Source organism: Neolamprologus multifasciatus, chromosome 3 (genome assembly GCF_963576455.1).
Source record: "Neolamprologus multifasciatus chromosome 3, fNeoMul1.2, whole genome shotgun sequence".
Classification (NCBI taxonomy): Eukaryota; Metazoa; Chordata; class Actinopteri; order Cichliformes; family Cichlidae; genus Neolamprologus; species Neolamprologus multifasciatus.
Window position 1 is genome coordinate 10,437,982 of NC_140441.1, and position 14,368 is coordinate 10,452,349.

The 14,368-nt window shown below is 40.6% G+C and overlaps 4 protein-coding genes across 11 annotated transcripts in view; 3 read left to right on the forward strand and 1 right to left on the reverse strand.

Annotated features, from left to right (window-relative positions):
• LOC146521521 (coxsackievirus and adenovirus receptor-like) overlaps window positions 1–14,368 on the reverse strand; it is a 209,033-nt gene that overhangs the window by 183,633 nt on the left and 11,032 nt on the right. The gene's annotated exons all lie outside the window — the stretch shown is intronic.
• The window catches only part of LOC146521532 (uncharacterized), a 144,603-nt gene that overhangs the window by 56,368 nt on the left and 73,867 nt on the right, over window positions 1–14,368 (forward strand). The window lies entirely within an intron of this gene.
• Window positions 101–13,847, forward strand: LOC146521534 (myelin-oligodendrocyte glycoprotein-like). Of its 6 annotated transcripts, none has more exons than XM_085155313.1 (3): window positions 101–316; window positions 2,613–2,966; window positions 13,077–13,847. In XM_085155313.1, the coding sequence occupies exons 1-3, from the start codon at window positions 262–264 to the stop codon at window positions 13,253–13,255; spliced, it is 588 nt and encodes a 195-aa protein (XP_085011439.1). In that variant the 5' UTR covers window positions 101–261; the 3' UTR covers window positions 13,256–13,847. The 6 variants fall into 6 exon arrangements, with proteins under 6 accessions (XP_085011439.1, XP_085011440.1, XP_085011438.1 ...); XM_085155314.1 differs by having other exon boundaries at window positions 2,613–2,960; window positions 13,071–13,847; XM_085155312.1 differs by lacking the exon at window positions 13,077–13,847 and adding an exon at window positions 3,186–5,251 and having other exon boundaries at window positions 104–316; window positions 2,613–2,944.
• Window positions 11,949–13,021, forward strand: LOC146521535 (uncharacterized; the record flags this gene model as incomplete). The annotated part of the gene is made up of 2 exons (XM_085147283.1): window positions 11,949–12,309; window positions 12,548–13,021. Coding segments are annotated over 2 exons (789 nt in total), but the record flags the coding sequence as incomplete, so codon positions are not given.

A 14,368-nucleotide genomic window follows, 5' to 3' on the forward strand; every position in this document is an offset into this window, starting at 1 on the left:
GGGAATATATATATATCTCTGTGGCGTCTGAGCTAAAAAACAAACTATAAATTCAGGGTGTTTATTGGCAATGACGTGGTTTACAGGGCGTGGGTGTTCCCTTTGTGTGGAAAGGAAAACGATAGTTAACTTCACTTCTTGCTGTAGGAGCCTGCGGCAAACAACTGAAGTTTAATATTAGAGGCGTAATATTAAACGTTTAATATTAAACTTCAGTTGTTTGCTACGTCCGGTCGTGTACATAATGAAAAGAGAGAAAAAATGCTGCCCTTCCTGATTCTTCTGTTTCTAAACCCGCTGATTTCTGCCGCACAAGGTGAGCACTGTATTTGTAGATCAATGTGAATGTGTGAAAAACGATTAAATAACAAGTTAATACATTTTATGTGAGTTTAATTTGCTGCTTTTTATTGTAGTCTATATTTCGTCTTTTTGTTTTTCATTGAAAACCTTTACATGGGAAGTTAATACGACAATACAAAGTGTCTGTAAGATATGACATAAACGTATAAATATGTCTATTTTAAAAACAGTATCGATAGCGATGTGGAAAGAAAGGGCTTCGTAAAACACGGAAACGCTGACGCATTTGTTTCCTGCTATGTCAAACAGCGACACCTGCTGGCGTATTGGAAATCGCCCCATTCTGATGACGCTTTTTCTGTGAGATGAGCCCTGCACAACTGCAAACAAACGTCTTATTATCAAACTGTCAATAACTGTGATGTGTTTTTTGTTGACTTCTAAGCTTCTAAGACTAGTTTGTGCCATCTGTGCAAGCAAAGCTAGAAGCTGCCATCGCCTTAGTTTTAATTTGTAGTTAATTCTAATTTATCTCTTTAAATGAAAAGACTTAAGGTGTTCTCCTTCTTTATAATTTCAGTTCAGTTTTATTTATTTAGCATCAAATCCCATCAACAGATGTTTTAAGATTCTCTATATTGTAAGGAAAAGACCCTACAATAATAGATACTACTAAGGTATTAATGCAGTATAGCCAATCATAATATTGTGGTACTTTGCTGCTTCAATTTTATTCCTCACTCCTATCAAATATGTGGATCAAAAGGATACAAAGGAGCAAACTCAGTGGCTGTGGAGATTCATATCAAAGGGAACAGTCAACAGAAGGAGAAGATAAGATAAGACTTTATTGATCCCACAACGGGGAAATTTTTGCGTCACCTCAGCTCAGGTACAGATATATGAAGGAAATACAAAAATACAAATAAGTACAATCAATGAAAAAAAGTAAGATATTACACTATATACAATGGTAGCATACACAGTATGTGATTATGGATATAGTTGGAAATATGGAAGACATAAACTAGCTTGGAAGGTCATGGAAGAGAAGTGTTTGTGTGTGTTTTTATGGTTTAGTCTAAAACTGTAGTACAGAAGACGTTGATATGATTTTCCTGATTTTAATGTTCAGGGTAAAGTCATTTGTCATTTGTCACCGGTTCTGTTCAGAATTTTTATGGACAGGATTTCTAGGCGCAGCCAAGTGGCGGAGGGCTTTCGCTTTGGTGGCCTCAGAATCTCATCTCTGATCTTTGCGGATGATGTGGTTCTGTTGGCTTCTTCGGGTGAGGGCCTCCAGCTCGCACTGGAGCGGTTCGCAGCCGAGTGGGAAGCAGCGGGAATGAGGATCAGCACCTCCAAATCTGAGGCCATGGTTCTCAGCTGGAAAAGGGTGGAGTGCCCACTCCGGGTCGGGGATGAGTTCCTGCCCCAAGTGGAGGAGTTCAAGTATCTCGGGGTCTTGTTCGCGAGTGATGGGAGAAAGGAGCCGGAGATCGACAGACGGATTGGGGCTGCGGCTGCAGTGATGCGGTGAAGAGGGAGCTGAGTGTAAAAGCGAAGCTCTCAATTTACCGGTCGATCTACGTCCCTACCCTCACCTTTGGCCACGAGCTGTGGGTAGTGACCGAAAGGACGAGATTGTGGATACAAGCGGCGGAAATGAGCTTCCTCCGAAGGGTGGCTGGCCTCTCCCTTAGAGATAGGGTGAGAGGTTCGGCCATCCGGGAGGGGCTCAGAGTAGAGCCGCTGCTGCTCCACATCGAAAGGAGTCAGCTGAGGTGGTTCGGGCATCTGACAAGGATGCCTCCTGGGCGCCTCCTGGGTGAGGTGTTCCAGGCATGTCCCACTGGGAGGAGGCCCCGGGGCAGATCCAGGACACGCTGGAGAGATTATATCTCTCGGCTGCCCTGGGAACGTCTTGGTGTTCCCCCGGACAAGCTGGAGGAGGTGGCTGGGGAGAGGGAGGTCTGGGCCTCTTTGCTTAGGCTGCTGCCCCCGCGACCCGGCCCCGGATAAAGCGGATGAAGATGGATGGATGGATGGTAAAGTCATTTAAGTTTATGGTCTGGGAACACACATCAGTGCAGGTCCTCACAGAGAAAGAGAATCGATTCTGTGTAAGTGGTGTAATGATTTATCCACCACACATCAGATGATGCTAAGTATGTCTGTCGTTTTATCTTTTGTCTAGTTCATCAGAGCTTTCCTCTTTAAAGTTACTTGTTCCTATTGGCTGCTGTAAAAGTGAAGACCTATACTCTGACCCCCTTAACCTCTCTGATCTTTGTTGTTTCCTCTTTCAGACCCAAAAACCATCACAGCTAGGCTTGGAGAGAAAGTCACTCTGCCATGTCAAGCTCCAAACAGCAACAACCTCGCAGGTGTGGAGTGGAGCAGACGGGACCTGGAGCCAGAATATGTTCTTTTGCTCCGAGATGGCCACATTGTTCCAGAAGACCAGCAACCATCTTTTAAAGACCGGGTGGAACTGCAGGACCAACAGATGAAGAATGGAGACGTGTCTCTGATTCTGGAGAAAGTGACAGCTGCAGATAATGGAACGTACGAGTGTCGTATCCTCACGCATGGGGGAGAACGGAGGAAGAGAGCTGTGAAAACCATCAGCAGCATCAACCTGAATGTTGTTGATCCTCCAGGTGAGTGAGTAGAGTTGAGTGTGTGTGTGATCAGAGGTGAAGCTGCTTCCTGGTTGTTGATGTTTGTTTGTAAAGATGTTGTTGATGAGACTTTGTAGAAAGCAGCTGGTCTGAGTGATGTGATCAGAGTGCAGTAGATAATGTCTGACAGCAGTTTGAAGAGGAAATGGATTCTGTTCTGTTCTTCACTCATCACCTACCTGACAGCTGACACCTCACACCTGTTTCTCACCTGCAGGTCAGTCAGGAGGAGACACAGAGGATGGAGGGAAGATTGGATCTGTTGGATCTGTACCAATGCTTTCAGTTTCTGCTGTGCTCCTTCTTCTCCTTGCTGCTGTTGTTGGCTTTGTGATCTACAGAAAACATAAACAACAACAGAGTCAGAAATCATACCAGCCTCCAGCTGAACAGCCTGTCTGAAAATTTTCAGAGCTTTTTTCAGCTTTACTTTAAATTTCCTGCTGCTGCTATTCCAAGTTCTCACTTCTGACATTCAGCATGTGGAAATATAATATAGGTCTGAATCTGGGCCCTGTACTATGAAGCAAGTTCAAAATACCCAGGGTTTCTTTCCTGACATTGGTGGTCACAAGAAACTTGTCATCTAGTTGCTTGGTTAACCCATGAGTGAATAAAGATAAGATAGCAGAAAGTGGACAGTGTTATATAGTCAAAGGAGCTTGCAAAGAAAAGTGTCTGGACTTCTTTAAGTTGCTTGAAGATGTTTCACCTCTCATCTGAGAAGCTTCTTCAGAACTGAAGATGAGAGGTGAAACGTCTTCAAGCAACTTAAACAAGTCCAGACACTTTTCTTTGCAAGCTCCTTTGACTACGATGACCTGGATGACTGAGAACCTTCACAGACAGTTATATAGCAAAGATAAGACTACAATATGAATAATATTCTGTACACAACTGTACAGATTAGAATAAAATAAAATAAAATATACAATAGGATAAAAATAGAATACAATGCCATATACGACTGAGTAAAAATAATCAGTTGAGTATTTTTAAAAGAGGTGGCACTGGCAGCATCTGGCCATTCATGTTGAGCATTGTACAGGCAGATGAGTGCCTGATTTTGCAATGAAAGAGTCAATTGGAAAAATGTGAAAAATGTTAAAAATAATTTTGAATAAAAGCAACACGGCTGCTGCAGATCGATCAGCACCGTGGGAGTAAAAGTAGAGCAGAGTAGTTTATTCTTAAAAGCGCTCTATTAATGTGTGAGCTTTAAATGTTTTGAAGAATCTGATGTTACATGCATTTGCGTCTTCTACAAAGTTAATGTTCAGATTTGCAAAAAACTGTTTTATTGTTTGTTCTTTCAGCTGCAGCACTGATTGTGCAAATAAGTAAATAATAAATGCAATAACAGGATACCAATGTACGCTCTGTCCACCTGGAACTGATGTAAAGTCTTATAATATAATATAAAGACTTTGGACAACTACTACTGTCCACGCACTGGTCTGAAGGATCTTCCAGGAATGGTGATGCTGTTTGCCACAGACTTAGTTTGTCAGTAGGAAGTGATCTCACACCTCATTTCATGCCTACAGATCTCTAATCTATGACCTAACCTGCTATTGAACAGGTTAGGTCATAGATTAACAAGGAACCCCAGGAAAAAGTGAACCACCTTCATAGTACAGATCGAACCCTGAAGTTTGAAGTTACCTGGATAAGACAAAATTCTCCTAATAGGCCTTTCATCTCCAGTTTCTTTGTAGAGGGCAGTTAATAAACATTCATCATCTGAGGAATAATTGCCTCTTCATCCTCACCTCAAAACAGAGAGCAAAGAGAAAATGAAATTACTTATTCTAAATGCTAAGCCTTTTATTGCTGGTCTAGCAATAAAATGTCTGTTAATGGCAAATAAATATAAAACAACAAGAAAAATGCAAGAATAAAAAATAAGAAAAACTAAAACTTCCACAGTTTTATATAAATTATAAATTGAATGCATGCAATGTTTGGATTGAGGGTCTGTCTGGTAATGACGTATGTAAGTAGATCAATTATAGACCAATTATAAAATGATTCTCTGTTTAATATCAATGTCTTGTTTGAAGCAGCAAGTCTCCTCATAAGCTACAGTTAAACATATTGTGTATTTTACTGTTTCTTTACTGTTTCTTGCATTTTTATTTAGCATCAGCTTTGTAACAAAATCCTGTTTTGGTGGTATTACTTGTATGATTACCTGCTGACGCTTTAATGTACCTTTTGAGGTACTATTGTGAAATGAAATTAAAGGGAAAACTATCAGTTTATGTTTTTGTATTTTTCTGTTGTTTCGTGCTCAGGTTCTTTCCTTTACTGGTGAATATGAAAAAAAAGCAACAACTGGCTATTATCATGTTCATGCAGGTCTAATCTCACTGGGAACCACCTGATCTGAGCTCCTACAGAGAGAGAAGCTGCAGCACTAAAGGTCTAAAAGTCAATAATCTTTTCCCTCAAGACACATTTGAGTCTAAAGCTCTTTATACCTGATATAAAAGCTGCTTATCAGTTATTCCACTCACTGATTATACTCAATAAAAGCTGGTGATAAAGTGATTGGACTGACTTTCAATAACTACAGTAACAAAAATACTTTGGACTAAACTTAAATTCAGCCAAAGCTCCTGATGAGTTTGTGACTGTAACTAGAAGCAAAAAGGTTCATGTTGTTGTCTGAAGTTCAGCTTTAGCTCTGCCGCTGTTTCTCAGCTTGAGGCAGGAAGACGTTTTCAGTTCTTCTGCGAGTCTAAAGTGCAAACTAAGCCTGATGTGTAAACACTGCTGATCTTTGATTCAGCTGCGTCAGGTTATGGTTATGATTCAATCTGCACATTTATCAGCTCAGCAACTCCTAGATGAGAGCAGGCTCCCTCTTAAAGGCTTAGCCAGCTTCCTTAAAATATTTTGCATTCTTTTTAAAAGCGTTTGCACAAAATTAATTTGGCGCCTATTCCTGATGCCATGAACTTATTTGCAGAGTATCTTTTTACTGTAAAATGCTTGAAATCTTTAAGAACCGAAAGGTTGTTTAACCGTCTGACTGTAAGTATTAATAATAAGGGCTGTATTAAAACTTTCTATTATGATGTTCTTAATACATACTCAAAAAACAAACTATGAAAACATGTTTTGTATTTTGATGTATTTCTGTATTTAAAAAGGATTTATGCTTGTTTTCTTTTCTGTTGATGTGTATTTGTTCAGCTGGGCGTGTTCATGCAGGTCTAGTTTTACTGGAAACCTGTTGATCCAGTTCCAGAGTCAAACTCATCACCTGAGATCAGCTTCAGGCATCACCAGGTGAAAAACACTCAGAGAGCAGCTGCAGCACTGAATAATTAAACATATTTCTTTGGTATTTCTTTATGCAGAGGCTGATACTAAACCTGATCATTGACCTGCTTTAACTGCAGTGTGCAACAAAGAAACTGAAATTAAAATGTAACCTGCACAGCTCCTAACGAGCCTGCGACTGTAAACAGAGCTCAAGATGGCCGCGTGTGGTTTGCATCGTGTGGTTAAATCTTTCTGTGAAGGTTCCCAGTCATCCAGGTCATCGTAGTCACAGCAGAGATCATTCATCTGGATCAGAGGAAGTAAAAGCTGGAGGTCATGTGACACTGTGATATTTGTGGGAGGCAGTAATTCGATAAGATGGTTTTAAATGTCAAATATGGACCTGAAGGGGAATGTATGTGAAAGTGAAAGTGGAGTGAGTCGGACTGTCTCAGCTCAGCCACAGCTTCATCTCTTATAGGTCAGACGTTCGTTGTTTTCTGACATTTCTACCACATCTGGCCCACGCAGCACTCATTTTAGACCTCCTCGTCAGCTCCTCAGCTATAAAGGTCTTAATGTGGGCCAGGTTAAGCTCCACATGGGCCTGCCGTCTGGTGTGTATGGTTAGTCACTCTGTGACTCAGAAAGATGAAACATAAATGTTGCTCTGGGGGAAAAAATCAGCTTTAAAAAATTTCCCTGGAAAATACAAATAGTAAAGTTTGTTTTTACTGTGTAAGAATCAAAACTAAAATGTGTTTGTCTCTAAATGTCAGTCAGGTGTCCGTCCCCGAGAGACAGCAGAGATAACAACATGGGTGCACACACATGTACACAGTGTTTGTGGTTGAAGCTGTGTGGTTTCGAGCTTGCAGACTGAATCAGGAAGTTGCTTCATGCACCAGACAAAGAACGTGTTTCTCACAGACTTTAGGCTTTAAACAGCTGCAAGAGTTAAACTAATATTTTTATAGTTCATAAAACAAGGTTAGAGAAACACAGTTTTACTATATTTCACTGTTATGTAGTCTGCATAGAAGCTCAGCCTGCCCACATGACGCGTCAACATTTATTTTTTTTGCTTCCCTAAAGGAAATATTTTATTCATGTCAAACAAAGTGAACTCCACATAATGGAGAAACTCGTCCCAAAGAGCCTTTTGTTTTGGCCGACTCACAAAAAAAATCCAGAGTGTCACATTTCCTCCTTCACGTATGTCACACTCTGTGGCAAATCCCGCCCTCAGGTCTGTGTGACCAAGGCTCACATGAAGAGTGTTTATATACGGTTGTGTAACAGTGTTTACGTTTATTCTGAGTCACAGGGTGGGGCTTAATGAGGCCATGTTATGAGGGAGGAGTTTATTGATATTTGAAGTGCACAGAGCAGAGGCTGATTGGCTCACTGAAGGAGGGCTGTGAAATGATTGGACCAGACTGATGACAACAGAAATGAGTTTTAAAGTGCGGGAAAGCCGAAGTGATGTAAACAATAGTAAAAATCCTTTTAGACCTGAGCGCAGCATTTGACACTGTCGACCACACAATCCTATTAAACCGTCTAAAGACATGTGTCGGCATTCAAGGTTCTGCTCTAAAATGGTTTGCCTCTTACCTAGAGAGCAGAACATATTCTGTGATGCTGGGTAACAAATACTCTTCCCCAGCTACACTAACCTGTGGAATACCTCAGGGCTCTATTCTGGGTCCGGTCTTATTCTCCTTATACATGCTCCCATTAGGCTCCATTTTTCAGAAACACCAGATCTCTTACCACTCTTATGCAGACGATACACAGTTCTACCTTTCTCTAAAACCAGGTGCTGATAGTACGCTGCAGAAAGTCTCAGAGTGTCTTAGCGACATACATTGCTGGATGTCTCTGAACCTTCTCAAACTAAGTCATGACAAAACCGACATTATAATCTTCGGTAAGCAGGACTCTATTAGCCTCATAAGAAACAATCTGGGCCCATTATCAGCTAATGTACATCCCCATGTAAAAAATCTTGGTTTCATTTTTGATTCCACTCTCAAGCTGGACAAGCAAATAAATTCAGTTGTTCGTGGCAGTTTTTTCCAACTCAGGAGCATTTCTAAACTCAAAAATATCCTGTCATCTAAAGACCTGGAAACTGTTATCCATGCTTTCATATCGTCATGTCTTGACTATTGTAACTCTCTCTATTTAGGCATTTGTCACTCAAGCCTGTCACGCCTGCAACTTGTTCAAAATGCAGCCGCAAGGCTCCTGACCGGTACTAGAAAGAGAGAGAATATTACCCCGGTACTCGCATCTCTACATTGGCTACCAGTTAAACATAGAATTGATTTTAAGGTTTTATTATTCGTTTTTAAAGCCCTCCATGGTTTGGCTCCAGGTTACATCTCAAATCTTCTTAGCCTGCACTTGCCCACTCGATCTCTGCGCTCCTCCAGTCAGATGGTTTTATCAGTTCCACGCTCCCAGCTCAAATCTAGAGGTGACAGGGCTTTCTCCATTGCCGCCCCGAGACTCTGGAATAGTCTCCCCCCCTTCATAAAATTCTCTTCATCCTTGGAAGTCTTTAAATCGAATCTCAAGACCTACTTATTTTCCAAGGCTTTCGGATCTCTTTGATATTACATGTCTTACAATTCTTTTTTTTTTAAAAAAATGTTTTCTTTCTATTTTTCTTTTATTATATTATCCCTCTGTTCAGCACTTTGGCCGACACTTGATGTCTTTTAAATGTGCTATATAAATAAAGATGACTTGACTTGAAACAATAGACCAGAAGCCCAAAAACGAATACCGTATGCCTTATGAACTTTTTCATAGGGTCAACTCAAGACAATATCAGGATCCTGCGTTCAGGGGGATGAACAGTTTCCTGTTCCTGTTTCCTGCTGTGAGGTCCGTGTAATTTCTGCAAATACTCTGTGCGCTCTATTGGCAAAAACAAATAAAAATATTTGATAGAGAGAGTTTCACATCACTGATGATGTGGACCTCGTGTTGGACTGTGTTGTAGGATTGTGGGGTGCACTTTGTGGAGTCCTCTGAAACAGTCACACACACGGGCGCCTCCGTCCTTTCCTTACATCAAAGCCTGTCTCTTAAAAGAGCCTCAGCTCATGCATCACTCATCTTTCTGCTCAGCATAGCAGGAGAAGCTGGTGACACAAAACACTTTGAGATGAGATTTATAATTTCATTTCAAACAACGTTTTAAATATTAAATGGTGTATAATTAGGAGAAGAAGGTGCAGCTTGGTAGAATGTGAGTGTGTGTTAATACCTCAGAACAACAAAGTGTACAGTAGTTTAACCCTGACTGTGTGTGTGTGTACAAAACACAAACTCTGAGGGCTTCAGTCCACAGACAGGAACATCGGAAGTGAGGTGTGTCTATTTCAACCTTGTGTCTAAAGGTTATTCATAATTCTTCAGTTATTTTACAATTTGATGTCAGTCCAGTTTGACTTCTATAGCTCCAAATCACAAGAACAGTCACCTCAAGGTGCTTTACACTGTAAGGTAAAGACCGTACAATAACACAGCGAGCACTTGGTGACAGTTGGAAGAAAAAACTCCCATTTAGCAGAAAGAAACCTTAGAATCAGATTAATGGACGGGTGGTCACCTGCTGTGAGCAGTTAAAGGAGAGGAGGAGGACGACAGGACAAGCATTGTGTGTATAAGGTGTCACCTGCTTCTGTTTGATGGGCAAACAATGGGATCTGTCTCCAGGATCAAATACCAACAGTCTCGCATGTCAGGGAGTCTGTTTTGTCTGTTTCTCTGAGAATTTCTCGTCCACAAACTGCAACCATGAGGTAGAAATACAGCACACATTTCAGTTGATTCGGTGTAATCAGAGCTGATTTGATTCTTTAAATACTGGCGAAACATCCACCAATGCTTCCCTCATGACTCCTAATAGCAGACTGAACACTGGAGCATCCTTTAAAAAAACTTCACATCATTCCTTCTCCTCGTGATGTTTTCCTTCAAATTAGAGTAAACATAAACCAAAGATAGGAGGAAGTTTATCATACTGTAAGTTTGAAACTATGTGTTCCTGTCATTCAGCAGAACAGGGAAGTAAAAGCCTCCGTAATCAATAAAAGGGGGAAATCTGCTGTTGCTGTTAAAGGAAATTGAGTCATATCAGCGGTATAACAGCAGCTATTCACAGACATAAACGGGACACCAGAGCAGACTCAGCACACAGATATCTTTTTAGATCAGGCCCTGCGCTGTGGCTGATTTGAATGTCAAATTTGCAAAGAGTGAAAAAGAAAGTTACACACTGAGCTTCGTTTTAGAAGAAATGAAAGTGTGACAGAGAGAAGGCCACACCCACCATTTTGTTTATCAGTGGAAAGTTTCCAACATTTATTCTGTAATTTTACTCGTTTTAGACATTTTGATGATATAAGGAACATTATGCATGACTCAGATGGACGAACAGAAGCTTCGCTGCAGGTTTTTTAATATGCAGAAAAACAAAGAATCACTTAAAATAAATGACCTCATTATAGATGAGCCAGCAGGAGCTTTGGGGCCCTCTGGAGGTCAGATTTAAACACAGAGGCTGCTCTTATGAACACAACATATTTATTCATGGACCTCGAATATTTATGTTAGAAATTGTCTTTCATCACATTTATAAACCCAGAGTTTTGACTTACAGGAGTGTCTGAACGTGTTTATTGTTGGGAACTATCAAGCATTCATCAGCACTGACACACCTGTAATCCTGTCTCATCATGTCTGGAATGCAGTTCAGTTTCTTAGAAACTTCAAAGAGGTCATGATGTTTCAAAAGAAAACATGTTGGCACTGACTGACTTTCAGTTTGAGCGTCCTGTTTACATCTGATCTTTCCTTTGACTGCCTCCTTCCTCCTCTGTATATAAATATATAACCTTCATTTGTATGTTTGTCCCTAACAGTTGGAGCAAATATAAAAAAAAACAGCTTTAAAGAAGACGGTTAGTTTACCAAACTTTTATCATGAATCAAAAATGTTTTTGGTGGTTATTAGGCTTTATGGGACGGCGACACAGTCTGGTGGGAGTTTGTGAAATAGTCACAAGTATAGATTGTATAGACAAAAATGTCCCACCAGCATCTTTGTTTCTCTGAACACGATCTCGATCTGATCTTTTTCATGTTGAACTGTACAGGAAATCAGCGTTTTCTTCGTTTAAATGTTGAACGTTTTATCATTTCAAGCTGGAGGGGTTGGTGTTGGAAAGCATTCATCGCCCAGGTTTTGGCACTTTGTTAAAATAATATTACCGATAATTCCTTTTTGTTGAGTTTCGACGATAATCTCGGTAAACACGAATAGTTCAACAGGAATAAACAGAGCAGGGAGGATGGGGATGAGGTAAAGCTGCTCAATTGCAGTAAATCATAATCACAATTAGTTTAGTGAACACTGTAATTGCGATTATTTAACATCTAACACAACAGACACGTCAGCGCTCACAGTCGAGTCACAGAGATGACGTACACAGGTGAGCCCCGCTCTTTACCTTACTTAACTGGTACGAGGAAGCGCCACTGTGTACCTGTCACTTCGTTCTTCTGTTTGATTGGCTGTTTAAGCTCAGGGGCGGGGAAGGGTAGGCGGGGATTTCAATTAGAGATTATTTCATTGCCCTTTGTCTATGACGTTTGTGAACTCTCTGCTCTGTGTTGTTTCTTCTGTCAGGCCAGAAAAACATCACAGCAGCCACTGGACAGAGCACCACTTTATCATGTCGAGCTCCAAACAGGAACATCACAGTGGTAGAGTGGAGCAGAGCTGACCTGGGAGAAGAATATGTGCTTTTACACCGGGACGGGCACTTTGTGCCACCCAACCAGCATCCATCTTTTAAGAACCGGGTGGATCTGCAAGACAGACAGATGAAGGATGGAGACGTGTCTTTGATTCTGAAGAATGTGACGACTGCTGATAATGGAACATATGAGTGTCGTTTCTTCGTGGAAGAAACAGGCTCATGGAAATCCATCAGCAACATCACCCTGAGTGTTGTTGATCCTCCAGGTGAGTGAGTAGAGTTGAGTGTGTGTGTGATCAGAGGTGAAGCTGCTTCCTGGTTGTTGATGTTTGTTTCTAAAGATGTTGTTGATGAGACTTTGTAGAAAGCAGCTGGTCTGAGTGATGTGATCAGAGTGCAGTAGATAATGTCTGACAGCAGTTTGAAGAGGAAATGGATTCTGTTCTGTTCTTCACTCATCACCTACCTGACAGCTGACACCTCACACCTGTTTCTCACCTACAGGTCAGCTGGGAGGACACACAGAGGATGGAGGGAAGGAGGATGGAGGGAAGGAGGATGGAGGGAAGGAGGATGGAGGGAAGGAGGATGGATCTTTTGGACTGAAAGTTGGTCTTCCAGTTGTTATTTTCTTCCTTCTTCTTGCTGGTGGCGCCTTTGTTGGTTATTTGATCTACAGAAAATATAAACAACATAGCCAGGACTCATATTGCCCCACCACTGAACCACAGATTGAAATGTCTGTTAGATTTCTGAGTTCTGAATCTCCTGCTGATGAACACAATGACAGAAATGACCCGGAAGAAAACAGCTGTCACCAACACTCCACAAGGATTCTTGAAGCCACTCTGACACTTGAGAATGAACTACCTCCTCCTCCTCCTCAGGAAACAGCAGGACTGCTTCCAGAGAGAAACATCAGAGTGCAGTAGATAATGTCTGACAGCAGTTTGAAGAGGAAATGGATTCTGTGCTGTTCTTCACTCATCACCTACCTGACAGCTGACACCTCACACCTGTTTCTCACCTGCAGGTCAGACAGGAGGACACACAGAGGATGGATCTGTTGGACTGATAGTTGGTCTTTCAGTTTCTGCTGTGCTTCTTGTTGTTGCTGTTGTTGGTTTTGTGATCTACAGAAAACATGAGAAGCAGAAAAGGGATTCATACCAGCCTCCTGTTGAAATGCAACATCAGCGCTTTTCCAAATGAGCTCTACTCTTGCTGCTGTTGCAGGTTTTCAAGCTCAAAATGCAGAGTAACAGATGTTCTCAGGACAGATACTGCAATCAATAGGATGATGGAGTTATAAGTTAAAAATGCAATTTTGTGGTTGGGTAAATGTTGGTGTTTTTTTTGTTTGTTTTATTGTTTGTTTGTTTTTTACAAAAAGTTTTTTTTTTCCACCAACCCTTCTCTGCGGTGAAGAACAACTCCTTCACAGGCTTAATTTTTTTTAAATAATTGTCAACCTAAATCTGTTTTTGTTGTCATTTTATAAAAAAAATGGTATTTTTTAAATAACATCTATTAATTCATAAACAGTGAGAATGACTATTGTCTTAATTTCTATCCTACAATACAATTTTACAACTAAATGTATTTGAAATCTTATCGGGGTATATTTTTGTGTTAGAGACTTTTCACTAACACATTAACATGTATCACTCAGCTCCTGTACTAATATGAATGTTTTATTTCTCTCACTGTATTTAATTGTAAACAAAATCTGTATATGTGTTGTGAATACACTTATTACACTGGCTTTTGTTTTGTGTGTGTGTGAATAAAAGTTTAACATGTATTAGTTTTCTTTTATTTCTTTTCTTAGTTTAAAAACAAAAGTAGTCTTAGTCATGAAAAGAATGAGCAGTCAGGAGAGAAAAAGAAACCTCTAACCTGTTGAGCCAGTTGATGCAGCTTTAATCTGATCTGGAATCAGTTCAAAGAAAATAAAACACTGATGTAGATGTGGGAAGTAACTGACTGAGACAGGTTTAACAGAAAAACCTGAAAACACTGTAGCTGAGTTAAGTGAAACCTGTCTGAACCTGTCCCTGTAAAACAGAGAAGTTTGAAGCCTGCACCATTGTTTCAATCAGAACAGAGCTCTGCGTTATAGCAAAAGCCAAAATGATCCACTTGGAAAAATAAATTAGTTGGCCTTCTTTTTTTTTTTTTACCTTCAGACAAGAATTCATATTGATTTTATTCTGAAAAAAAGCCCTTTGACTAACCAATTTTTGTGAAAACGTCTTTCTGTTTAGAGCCAGGGACTTTTTAGGGCCCTTCAGCAGTACTGGGAACATGCATACACATACATAC

What these genes read in the sequence shown, in the direction of transcription:
- LOC146521534 (XM_085155311.1), top strand. Translation starts at nt 262, where the DNA reads ATGCTGCCCTTCCTGATTCTTCTGTTTCTAAACCCGCTGATTTCTGCC. An exon ending in GCTGATTTCTGCCGCACAAG is followed by an intron (nt 317 to 2,612) that starts GTGAGCACTGTA and finishes TTCCTCTTTCAG; the next exon opens with ACCCAAAAACCATCACAGCT. An exon ending in CAACCTGAATGTTGTTGATC is followed by an intron (nt 2,961 to 3,198) that starts CTCCAGGTGAGT and finishes CCTGTTTCTCAC; the next exon opens with CTGCAGGTCAGTCAGGAGGA.